Source organism: Morus notabilis, unplaced genomic scaffold (assembly GCF_000414095.1).
Source record: "Morus notabilis unplaced genomic scaffold, ASM41409v2 Scaffold99, whole genome shotgun sequence".
Classification (NCBI taxonomy): Eukaryota; Viridiplantae; Streptophyta; class Magnoliopsida; order Rosales; family Moraceae; genus Morus; species Morus notabilis.
The window spans coordinates 395165-408337 of NW_010362482.1; the positions used below are offsets into that span (position 1 = coordinate 395165).

Consider the following 13173-nt stretch of genomic DNA (forward strand, 5'->3'; position numbering starts at 1 on the left):
CTTTCCCTGGAGACAGCACTCGACCGTCCTCCTTTTTCATGGTTTGTGTCTCCATAGCCATATTCAGAAGCACCATCATCGCCACCATAGCTGGACTCCCGTGTCCTTCGGCCATGTTCTTCTCCTCCCCATCCACCGATGCTCGGGTCATTCCACATTCCTCCTTGATGACCATCCATTAAAGAAGAGCCCACCATACCCATTCCATTATTTGTCATACCCCTGCCAAAGAAGGCGGGGTTGACATGAGGGGCCACTGCAGCAAATCCCATTGTGTTAACTGCCGGAAATGAAGGAAGCATTCCAGGAAAAGCAGGTCCTGCAAACCCTCCATAACCAACTCCTCTACCCATATATGTTGGATCAAAGCCAGTACCCATCATGCCTTGTGGATTCATCATACCACCAGCAGGACCACCAAATGGCGGTCCCGCAAGACCCTGCCCATATCCCCCACCTCCAACTCCAGCATTGTTCCCAACCATGTTCTTTGCACCCATAGCCCCTCCTCTTCCCCTCATTGGCCCTCCACTCCCAGGACCTCTATTGGGTGCTCCTTGCCCACCCCGACCCCACCCACCCCTTCCGAAGTTTCTCCCTCCATCTCCACTTTGAAAATTCGGATTACCTCCTCTCCCAACACCATCATTAATGGGCCTTCTTCCCTGAGGCTGAGACTGATTTTGAACTTGATTCTTGCTCATATAAGCAGCTCCCATCTGCTTAAGCGTTTGTGGAGATGCAAAAGCCACAACACAAGCTCTCCCGTTAAAAACATGACCATGCATTCCCTCCTTGCACGCAACGGCTGCTGCTGCATCATAATACTCAACTTGGCAATATCCTTTGGATTTACCACTGGCTCTTTCATCGAAAAACTTAATTTCCTTCACTCTCCCATATTGAGACAAAACACTTTCAAGTTCAGCATCAGTTGTCCACCAATGTAGTTCTCCCACAAACAACATGGTTGAACCATTCTCTATCGATGGTCGGATCTGGTTCTCATTGACTATTGGATGACTAACATTTGCATTTACAGTGGTTTGATTACCCTGCATCGGAAGGATGCCTCGAGGTCCAGCACCTCCAGAATTCGGTGCTTGAATAGGCTCATTGACCATTTTTCCAGGAATATCTGAGGAATCAACTCCAACACTATGTAGCATGGGCTTTGATCCTTGAAATCCCGCTACAATTCTTCCCTTTTGTGAGCCTGAAGCCCCGTCAGGGTAAACCATAGAGCCCGCTTCAGATTTCTTATCAACTTTAAGCCCGTCCTGCTGGCCAGGAAATTGGGATCCTGCACTAGAAAATCTTCCTTCAGCTGACACTCCAGGAATATTTGGCTGTTGAGAGCCCCCAATTTCTTCTCTCGGTTCAGGAAAATTTCTTTTTTGAGCCTGAAGCCCGTTGCCCACACCAGCAGCAGCAGGAAGTGATGGTGCTTCAGACCGTTGCAACTGCAGGAAACCCTCACCAACATTAACATCGTTGTAGAGATCGTCATATTCGTCATCATCTCCCATCAGTTCTTCATCTGCAAGAGCAGATATGGCTCCACCAGACCCCTGATACTGGTGCTTTTGAGCCCCTCCATATTCCTCGTCCTCGAAATCTATATGATCTTCAGCCATTTGATCCCCTTTAGGCTAACCAATATGGGATGAACAAGCAAAAACTCCACCTGTAAAAAACAGAAGCGAGAGAAAAACAAGTCTTAAAACTCTCTTCATACTCGACATGGGTAACATATATGTAGAAAGATTCTACAGTTTAACCAAGTGAATATTAACTGCAAAATCATAATCCCTTAAAGAACTGTGAAAGAAGCAAGCTGGACTAGAAACATGAATAAGGAATTATATTTAAAAAAAAAAAAAGAGAGAGAGAGAGAGAGAGAGAGAGCATATCATTTTGAAACTTGTTAAAAACCCATATCCTCAAAACTCAAAATTTCTTATATCCTCACCAAGAAATAAAATCAAAATGAACAAAAAAAAAAAAAAAAAAAAAAAAAAAAAAAAAAAAAAAAAAAAAAAAACCAAATCGCACAATCGAAAAAGAAAAGAATTGAAAGCACCCAGATTGCATAATAGGTAGAGCAATAAAAACTACAGAGACCCACAACCAACATCATCAGAACATTGCGGAAAGCAGCAAATCTGTAACTTTGGAATCACAATAACAGAGTACAACAAAAATAAAGAACCCAAAAAAAAAACATAATATCCGATTCGAAACAAAGATTAAACAAATATTCTTACTTTTGTTTCGATTTCTTGTGCTGGGCTCTTCACTTCCAAGGTCAGACAACTCCTGATCGATATAAACAAACTGTGGGTAGTCGTTTTTATCTTCTTTTTTTCCGGTATTCTAATTGTATAATATACTCCTCAAGCAATTTCTACAGTGATAACCCATGTGGTTGTAATCCGAGTCTTACTTTTGAATAATAAAAAGAAATTGCTAAGATAAGCTTTCTTCGTTTTTCAGCGAATAGGAAATTAAAAGCGATTTTTGACCCTATTATCTGTTAATAGTCAAACATGCTCTCCATAGAGGAAGTGTACGAGCAATGTCGTTTAGCCATACAATTCGCGCTAAATACGCATTTGTATGCTGAAGAGAGTTCTAGTCGATGCTCGTGCTAAATACGCATTTGTATGCTGAAGAGAGTTCTAGTCGTGCTAAATTAGTAGTTATATTTGCATCTTCAAAATTTATTAGTATTGTTCCTAATTAATATTTTTTTGATAAAAATTTAAAAAATTTAAGGAACATTTGGTAGAGGGATTCGTTTCCTGATTTGAATCATGATTCGTTGTTCGTTATAATATTTTCTCTCACAAAAAATACACGTAAATCGAAAATAATTCGAATCATATGGTTTGAATCCTCCAACTAAACGAACCATTATTATTCTATTGTACATATAATTTTTATAATACTTAATTTAATCCTTATCCTCACCTAATTTTAATATTGATATAATTTATAAAAAAATATAATATCTTTCAACTTATATTTCCTTTTTGAAAATATTGCAATTTACTTTTATTCATCTTCCTCTTACCTCCTCCTTCTCTTCTGCCTCTTTAGAAAACCACAACTTTTGTCAGCAACTACGGTGCGTTTAGAATTAATTTCAAAATAATTTTATTTTTTTTATGAAACTGGAAATGAAAACGTTTTTAATCTCAGACATAAATCATTTTTAAAAATGCATTTAGTAATTTTATTAAGAGATTATTTTCAGTTTTAGAAAAAATTAAAACTCCGTTTAGTTATATAATTTTCACCCATCTGCCTAAAAGAAATGGAAATAAAAAATGAAAAATAACTTCAAATTGTTTTCATTTTCTAAGTGATTTTACACTAAACTAAAAAATGAAATTGTTTTCGGTTTTTTTACTTTTTTTCTCCAAACATGTTTTCCCTCTCAATCTTTTTTTATCTTGAAAAACGTGAAAAATAAAAATGGAATTGATTCCAAACAAGCTATACATCTTTCACTAAGCGTATGTATAGTTTTAACCTAAACGGAAAGAAATCTATATATAATTGTGCAGATTGTGAATCAATATCTTTTTAACATTTGTCGACTCTTTAAAAAACATGCTGTTTTTTTGGTTTCAATTGGAACCTCCACTAAAATTTTGAAAGAATTTAATGGAGAAAATTTTAGGGTTTATGAAGATGGAATTAACTTTAACTAGAAATGTGGGGTATGTTTTTTTATTCCTTTGAAATTACTTTCTAATTATAACTAATGTGAGTGTATCCTCTTCTTTTTTTAAAAAAAAAAAAAAGTTACTATTTCTATTTGTAGTTAATGTAGGGTATATTAATGAATTTTAATACATGGTAAAATTGTAATAAACACACTATGAAATAGTGGGGTTATTAATGAATTTTAAGGGTGCAAATATAATTACTCAAAATAAATAAAATTAAAGCGAGAGAACCAAAAATTTTTTGTAAAAAAATATTTGTTTTAAGTAATTTGGTATTTGGATATAATAGAGAGGACTCTTGTTTTTTTCCGCTACTGAAGGAAAGGATTCTTTTCTTTATATATATATATAGGTCTTTAAAAGATTTGAAATCTCTACTCTAATTTATTTCTTTTTTTTTCTCTCCTATCAATCAAGTATAAGTTTTAAAAACCTTCCACTAATCCTCTCATCTCTTTTCACTTTTCCCTCTTACCAAACATCTTCTTTAATGTAGGTGAGTAATTTTGCAATTAACTCTCTTTCTTACTTCATTCAGAGGTATTTGAATTGGTTCGTTCACTAATCTCTAGGTTGATGTGATCAAATTCAAGAAACATTTAATTACATTAATATAAAGAAGTGACGCGCTTTATCTCCCTGAGCTATAGCTCAACATGAATATTCCTTAGCTTGTAAAGGTCTTCTCATAACACTCAATAAAGTAGTCACTGAATAGTGCCCTTCATATTCTTTTTGCGAATTAAAAGCAATAATTGTTGATAATGGTTATATATTTGTTGTGTTTGGAATTATTTTTGTTTTTATTTTTTACGTTTTTTTAAAAAAATAAAAATAATTTTAAATCAGTATTTGGCATAATTAAAGATAAAAAACGAAAATAAAAATAATTTTTTAGTTTAGTGTAAAATGAGAGAGAAATGAAAAACGACTTTTAGTCGTTTTTTCATTTTTTATTTTCGTTTTCTTCTCTCTCGAGCAGAGAGAGAGAGATATTAGTGGGTTTTTATACCGAAAATAATATCTTAATAAAACTACCAAACACATTTTTAAAAATGATTTCTATCTGAGATTGAAAACGTTTTCATTCTCATTTTCATACAAAAAACAAATTTAGGCTCGTTCGTTTGCACCCAAACTCAAAAAAAGTTTGAACTCAAGTTATAACTTTATTCAAGTTCATGTTCTTTTGTAAAATTTGAGTTTGAACTTGTGTTTTAACTTGAATTTTAACTTGAGTTTGGGGTTAAAATATGAGGTCAAGTTTCCCCTTTTAACTCAAATTTCTAAACTCAAACTCAAGTTAATGAACAATATTTTTTCTATTCTTAAAAACGCTATAATTTTTTCGTTTTAATTCCGATTAAGATTATTCTTTTTTTTATGCGTTCACAACGAATAGATGAATAAAATCTCACTCATATACCCTATTAAAATTTTTAATCATCATTGAGTTTTTATTAAAATATTATATAAATACAAAGTCAAATTTTGACTCACTTAAACACAAACTTAAAAAGATTTTCATCTCAAACTATAACTAAAATGTACACAACCAAACATAAACTCAAGTTACAACTTCAACTCAAGATCTACACTCAAATCATCATAACTCAAAAGTATAACTGAACAAGTCCAAAATCATTTTGAAATGAGTTTTTAAACACGCACATTATTTTTTTCCTTTCCTCTACATCTTTTCCTCTTCTTTTGGTGTGGATAGTGATGGTGAAGGAGAAAGAGAGGATGGAAAGTGACATGCTCATAAAATACAAATCAAGCAAGATGGTGGCACTGACATTTCACCAAGCAGATTTAGACTGCCATAATTTACATTCAACTTTGTCGATAACTTTTCTTACTTTAACAGGAGATGAAACTGTGTTTGTTGGATGGCATCTTATTCATACTCTCATAGTGTCTGTCCAACAGAATGAGACGTCCCTTTTTGTGATTTGGGTTACTACTCATAATGCTCCATTATGAAAGTAAAATATAATCAAAATTTTGAGAATAATTCGATGAGCTATTTCCAGAGTTCATTGTGATGCGATTGGTTCTTAGAATGAGGGATTTACTTCATCCTAAAACTGATAATCAAGTAATTTGTACAAATAATTGTTTAACTATATACTACACACAAAAGAAGTAATGAACAAAATCCATCTCCCAAAGCGTTGAATGAGCGAGGACAGATTGTGTTGTAAGATTACTCGGGCCCAATTGACAAAAGTTCAATTTCTAATGATCATAATCATATTACATGAAAATGAAATGAGTTTGGGCAAAGGGCAATGTATGTTCATAAACATATCTTGTAACTCAAACTAAACTAATAATAGTACAATGAGCAAAATCTAAATGAATGGGACAACCTATCTGAAATTATATTTTAGTAGAATCCTCACGGTCAAAAAGATCAATGATAATCCTGTCGAACTATAACTAAACTGACCACCAAAAATGCAATTCAGCCCTAACGACGTTTACTCGATTGATGATTCTCATCTGATTCTTTAGGGCCAAACGTACTTGCCAGAAACATTATTGACCACTTCCTATTGGCTTCTGTTCTGGGGTGATCTGCAACTCCCTAAGAAAATAATGAATAGAAATCCATTTTGTTACAAAATGAAATCAATGGACAATATTTTACACCACCTCTCACGTGTGCACACACGAGGCCAGGAAAACATCACGATGAGAATTAAAAGCCGTGTGTATAGGAGGTGGAACTGACAAGGCATTCCATCAGACGCTCTATCTGGATATGCCAGAAAACCAATCAAACGAAATGATCTTGCATCAATACATCCCTTTGAAGACGGGATTTGTGCGGCATATGCTTGCCCCGTATTCCTCATATTCTGCTTTAGTATGGCATGCCTGTATATAGTGGCAATTTAAGTTTTAGCAATAGAGAATAAGACTGGGAATGGCGATATAAGCTTAAGAACAGTATAATTGCAGAAATTAACTTTTGATTCAATCTGTTTTCCATGTCCTTTGAGTTGGGCCAGTGATGGGTGGAAAGGAAGTTGATTCCTTATCTTCTCAACCATATCACCAAGTTGAAATATTGTCACCAACTTAATTGGGTTATATTGCAGTTTTTATCTACTGGTCTGTTTGATTTTCATACTGTCCAGCTTCTCCCAACAGTACAACATCCAATTTACTTGACTAACAAAATACTTTTTCGATAATAAACTTGAATAACACAATACCACTTCAAAAAAAGGCTCCGCATGGAAATTTAATTGAACCAGAAGTTGATTTTAAAGCTAATTGAAAATTACAATCTCAAACTAGGGAAACAGAAATTCATACCGCAAAAAATTCTGGGGTTGATGCAAGTACAGAACCTCCAAACCAGACTGCGAATCTCTGGATGGGGTGGCTGACTACATTGACTTCCACAGGTTGAGACTGGAGACCAAAAACAAACGAATAAATAATAACCTATAAAGAACAACTATCTTTGTTCCTTCCCCTGTATCTCAGTAATAATCAATTATGCTTACTTTTATTTCCCCACCAAGTCGAGCTTCAGATGCAAGAACACGGGCATCAACAATCTTTTTTATGTCCCGTTGCAACCTCCTATGGAAATCCTTGAATATGGTTGATCCTCCGGACAACACAATATTCTGAAATTCAAAAAAGTAACATAAACCAAAAACAATGAGTTGTATAAAAACACTACGTTGAGCAAGGATGAAACCTAGAGAAGTAAATAATCACAGATTAACACACACTTATTTCCAGGTGATTGGACATAGACCTCGGTGATAAAGCAAATTAATACAACGCTACTAACATTTTGAAAGTGCAAAGGCTTCAAGAGAGAGCAACTCAAACATAACTCATCATGAATAACATTACAAGAAGAGCAATAGATAGTGAGTTGTGAGACAAATTATGCAAGTGGCTATAAGCCTATATATCAGCACCCTATCTCTTCTTATTGTTTCGCTGGGACACATTTTATCAATGAGAAAACTTCAAACCATCTTCAAAGCTTCACCTTATACAAAGCCCTCCTTGTGTCAATTGGTGCAGACTGAATACACTTGTCTATTACAGCTGGCAAAGGGGTAGTAAAATCAGTGCTATATATCTCAGGATTAAAAAACACCTGTTAAAAAACAGTGAGGCAAATTCATCAGTTCTAGAGGCAGAGAATATATTAGCGAGCAGAGAAATATATAGTTCCTTTTAAACCTTTTTGAATGATGACAATAAGTTCTCTTTTTTACTTTTGAACCATTAAAAGATCAGGTATCTAAGATGAAGAAATTCACACTGAAATATTAAATAAACGAACAAACCTCTGGGCCAAGAAATCGCTCATAGCCAATATCACAGGAGTATGGTGCTCCTGTTTTTGGTTTTATACCCCTCCATTGCTTAATATACTTCGATGGTTCTTTATCATGTTTATTAAACTCCTGCAATTGTTAAAGAAATGAGATTTATGTCAAATGAGCTCCATGTTGGAAAATACTACCAAAAGTTTGAGTTTTAAAAATAACTGTTTATCATCAGAAAATAGATAGTGTGATACTAATAGATAAAACACATCCATTTTTGCAGAAATCTTGTCAGCTGAAATAATTAAGTAAGAAACCTTGACAATGTCGGAACAGGTATAGCAATATGTTTCCTTCACTTTACGGGCCACTTCAAAGGAGTCTTCTGGCGGTACATTTTCTCCTCTTTCCTACATGAAACAAACATGTAAGATCAATGACTCTGAGTTAGAATAGCAAATTCGATTTATTCACATTTGGACAAATAACGAGTAATAAGCACTATCACAATATAGTGAAACGTGTACAGTTGTAGTATGACAATGGGAATTCCGTTCCAACCATGAGCCCCCTCACTCCCAAGAAAATTACCAAGATTGAATTAATGTAATATCCTTACTGGAAATCGGATGAGAAACATACCCGCATAAGCTGTTGGACAAAAAGCGTTATATCTTTCCCAGAAATGGGAATTGACTTAATGCTACTTCCAATAACATAACCATCAGCAACAGGAACAACGTGAGTAGCCCCATCTCCAACATCCACTACAACTCCTGTCATCTCACACTGTAAAACTGTGGGTCATTCTAAAGGATATGCAGCCACACATTAAGCAAGAAATACATATTACAACTAAATTCGAAGCTTAAAAAAAATAAAAAGAAATACTTAACGCATTTGCACCTTAATAATAATAATAAGAATCCAAGTATCATCCATTATTAAATGAAACAAATAAGAAATGAACGAATACGCAAAGAGTCAAGCAGGATACAAAGCTAGCAAGAAATTAAAGGATGTTAAGCAATGTGAATAGTAATTTTGTATTTCTTAACATAAGAAACCATCTAACAGAGTCCCACACCAGAATTAGAGCCTTAACCAGATAGTGTCATATTTAGGAAAGCAATGTCCAAGTCATCCAAATGAAAGGTAAATTTAATAGTTCTCAACATAAGAGACCGTCAATTAGTACTTCTCAACACAAGAAACTATCTAATAGAGTCGCATATGGAAAAACTAGTATCTTAATCGACAAAGTGTCATTTTCTTGAAAAGTTACAATTAAGCTATCTAAATGAAAAGTAATCAGAATACGCAAGCTTTGAAGCATTAGAATCATGCCCTTCTCCTTTGAGCATCTTCCTCCATCTTCAATCAGACTTTCAGTACTTTGTTTAAAGAAACCCAAAAGCAGCAAACTTAATGGCCAATCTACCACTATACGGGTCTTATGTTACAAAATCAAATTATTCCAAGCCCCCAAAACTGAATTACAAATAAAGAACATGAACAAAATCAATTAATTTCAATACCAACTACCAACCTTAGACGTCGTGTAACCAGCAGCAAGTGCAAGCACAGAATTCACCGCGATGTAAAGCCCGGGAACATTGAACGTCTCGAACATGATCTCTCCGGTGTACTCGCGACTCTCTGGCGCAGTCAGAGGACTCTCCGTCAAAAGGAAGTAATGGTCCTCGGGATCACAACGCAAGTAATTGAAAATACACTGTTGCCAGAACCGCTCCATTGCGTCCCAATTATCAACCTGGCCGTGTCGAATCGGGTAGGAAAGATTGTAAGTGCTGCTAGATCTCGATCTAGCGAGCGCCTCATCGCCGATAAAGAAATCGAGATCGGCCATAACGCCGGCGCTGTGCTGCGCCAACCAATTGGCCTTGGACGAGCTTCTCGATTGGTTCAGGAACGATTCGTTCACGGCGACTACCGTCGGAACGATGAAGCAAGGCTCCACATTTCCGGCGAATCCCATCTTAGTATAGCTGCAACCGAAAGAAGCAATTCATCAAACAGGTGGTGTGCAATTTGCAAATCCAGAAAGAGAAACTCAACAACTTCATGGAGATATATTTATACACATACCCGGTGCCGTTGTCGATCACTACGGCGGGGCGAGAGGCGGCGGGGTCCATAAGAAAACGAAAGGAAGCGAATTTGGTTTTGACTGTGAAAATGGATCTGCAACTGAGATCCTGTTGAGGCTCTGAGGGAAATGATCATGGTCGTGGAGAGCGCTTTGAAAAGCGCGAAATCGAAGAAGAAGATGATGACAATGGTGGTGGTGGTGGTGGTGATTGCAACGCAGACTTGGAATCGAAGCGAAAGCGGCGACTCAACAACAACGACAACGAAAGGCTCGGTAGCTCGGGTTTGGTTATGGCGTCTCCACCACCCATTTCAACAACGACAAATCAAACTGAAATCACCAGCTATCATCGAAAAATTCACCATCATTGTTTCTTTGTTTTGTGTTTTTGGTTTTGCCCTTTTTCTTTCTTCTTCTTCGATGCTTTTCTTGGAAACCAAACAACGACTCACCGACCAATTCCTCTCTCTCTCTTCTTTTGCTGCGTTTTCTTTTGTTTTTTTGTTTTTTTTTTTTTTAATAAGTCTGCGTTTTCTTTAGTTTGATTAGTCTTATATACGACGCTTATTCTGGGCCGTTCGATTCGATGCCCTAAAACAGTAAGATCACAGAATTCAGGTGAAGTTGGTGTGGGCCCGGTTGGAGTAGAATATGCAGTGGAACATTTCTCCACTTGTCGCTTGGGTCGTTTTGGGATCAACTCGATCAAGTTCAAACTTGAAGACAGATCTTGATCCCCTCAAAACTAAAAAAGGGGTATTTACCAGCCTATCAGATATTTACCAGCCTATCAGAAAATATATAATTATATATAGGATTAATTTTAAAACTTTCCCCTTGAACTATACTCTTTATAACACTGTACCTCTTAAATTTTAAAACGTAACATCTATTCTCTTCAAACTTTATTATGTTAATAAGTTTTTCTCTTCTATTATAAATGAATGACATAAATTCCATGCATCATTTATTTAATGAGATTTGAAAGTGCAATTATGTTTATTTCCTCCTAATCAAATTAGATCTCATAAATTAATTGACAGAATTCACCATCTTTGTTCCCAAAAACCAGTTATTTTTTTCCTCACCTCGTTCATCCATGGCGAGTTCCTCGTTCATCTATGGGGAGTTCCTCGTTCATCCATGGCGAGTTCCTCGTTCATCTATGGGGAGTTCCTCGTTCATCCATGGCGAGTTCCTCGTTCATCTATGGGGAGTTCCTCGTTCATCATTTATTTTCCTGCCGACTCTTTTTTCTCTTGTTCGTCGCCGCACTGCCTCTCATTCTCTTTCAGTTTCTCCGGCACGTCTATTCCCATACTCAGTCGTAGATCTCTCACTTTCCTTCGTTATTTATTGTGGGATGTTAGTTCGTTCTACGTTGAAATTATTGCTTTAATTTGGTCATGCCTTTTTTTCCCTTTGAATTTCTTTGTAGATAATGTTTGGACTTTGTTAAACCCTATAATCAAAGCCCATATGTTAATGCACATTCATAGGGTGATGGTTTTTTTTTTTTCATTACCCGTTATGTTTCTTTTTTATTTCCTCTCTTATTCCTTTTTTTCGTTGGGTCGTTGCCTGCTATGGGGTTTTTTTAGTTGCCTTTTGTTTTCCTTTGTGTGTTAAAGTATTTGTTCTTCTATGATAATTTTTTAGGACTTCAACTTGAGATATTGCCCTTGTTGGAGATGTAGCCAAGGCTGCTTGTGTATCTTTATTTTTTTTTTCTTATGGTGGTTGGTGCATTCATCACTGCTCTTATGGGAGGAGAAATCAAATGTGCTACATGGAGTGGAGGCGAATTTTAATCATTTTTTTTAATAACTTGGGGTTTTTGAAAGGTATTTTATTATAATACCCTCTTTAGATGAGTCATTTACCTGACACGTGACGAATTCCGTCACTCATTGTAACAGAAAGATAAAACTTGTTAACGGAACAAAGTTCAAGATGAGCAGATGTAACATTTTAAAATTTAGAGGGTAAAGTATTACAAGGGTCATAGTTCAAGAGGAATTTTTAATGAAAAAAAAGAATATTTTCCATTTTCCATTTTACACCCTACATTTACATTTTGAGTTCATAAAAGATGCAACTCTCTATAGTATTCTAGACTAATGGATTATCTGTGCGGTTGCACGTATAAAGAATTTGGTTCACTTATTTATCTTCAATTACTAACATAATGCATCATAAATAACTGAAATAAATATAAAATATGAAAAGCTTATGTTTGACATTCAGAATCTCACTTTTGTGTGGAACGAAATATAATATTATACTATCGAATGAACTATCATACATGAATCTTTTTTTTCTGTTTAAGAATACAATCCTGAGAAAATGCGCCAAATATAGTACAATTAATACAACAAGATTTCGTATGATTTAATAAATACGTAACACAATATTTGTTCTATAAAGTCAAATAACATTAATTATTATTTACATTATAGCAATTACATAAGATACATGTTTTATGTCAATACATAGTGAAGGACGATCATCACTTTCTTCAATTGAATAAGGAGGAAGAAACAACAGAAATAAATAAATTAGAAAAATAAACGAATAAACATATAAATATAACAAAACATAATACAATATTAAAAAATTTAATGAAATGAAACGTAAAACTAATTGTAATATTTTATAAATAAACATACATAATACATATATAAATAAATAATGCATATAAAAAATAGGTTCAGGTATTAATCTTCTATTGATAGCAAGATATATTAAAAATAATTGAAATATGATTCAGTAATGTTATTGGCTGCCAACAAAAGTACTACAGGATTTGAGTAAAACATTAAAAGAATAAAAACATTACTAAAATTAAGAAAATAAAAACAGTAGGAGAAAGAAAACAGAGAAATAATATTAGATTTAGATAAAGAAAGTAACGGAAGAAAACAAATAATGCTAATAAATTTAAAAGATTTGGAAAAAAAAAAATCAAAGAGAAATAATTCGAGTTGAGATGTGATTTTATATTAAAGCT

At 34.8% G+C, this 13173-nt stretch overlaps 2 protein-coding genes across 3 annotated transcripts in view; both read right to left on the minus strand.

Annotated features, from left to right (window-relative positions):
• The window catches only part of LOC21410250 (cleavage and polyadenylation specificity factor subunit CG7185), a 4494-nt gene extending 1933 nt beyond the window's left edge, over positions 1–2561 (minus strand). For both annotated transcript variants that reach the window (XR_002902532.1, XM_024168178.1), the window contains exons 1-2: positions 2268–2561; positions 6–1687 (exon numbers count right to left, since the gene is read on the minus strand). Coding sequence is in view for 1 of the 2 variants with exons in the window: in XM_024168178.1 (XP_024023946.1) it covers positions 6–1637 (1632 nt within the window). In the remaining variant the exon portion in view is untranslated. The remainder of the gene's footprint in view (positions 1–5; positions 1688–2267) is intronic.
• Positions 2562–5918: 3357 nt separating this feature from the next.
• LOC21410251 (actin-related protein 3) lies at positions 5919–10658 on the minus strand. Its single transcript, XM_010102029.2, has 9 exons — positions 10160–10658; positions 9600–10059; positions 8693–8839; positions 8368–8460; positions 8069–8188; positions 7765–7875; positions 7262–7387; positions 7068–7166; positions 5919–6623 (listed from the first exon to the last, which is right to left on the minus strand). Exons 1-9 carry the CDS (start codon positions 10207–10209, stop codon positions 6543–6545), a joined length of 1287 nt encoding a protein of 428 aa, XP_010100331.1. The 5' UTR covers positions 10210–10658; the 3' UTR covers positions 5919–6542.
• Between the last annotated feature and the right edge of the window lie 2515 nt (positions 10659–13173).

Coding starts and splice junctions, on each gene's coding strand:
- LOC21410251 (XM_010102029.2), bottom strand. CDS start 10,209: ATGGACCCCGCCGCCTCTCGCCCCGCCGTAGTGATCGACAACGGCACC. Junction 7,388..7,764: donor CAAGGAGGGCTTTGTATAAG/GTGAAGCTTTGA, acceptor TTTGAATTTCAG/AATATTGTGTTGTCCGGAGG. Junction 6,624..7,067: donor CAACCCCAGAATTTTTTGCG/GTATGAATTTCT, acceptor CACTATATACAG/GCATGCCATACTAAAGCAGA.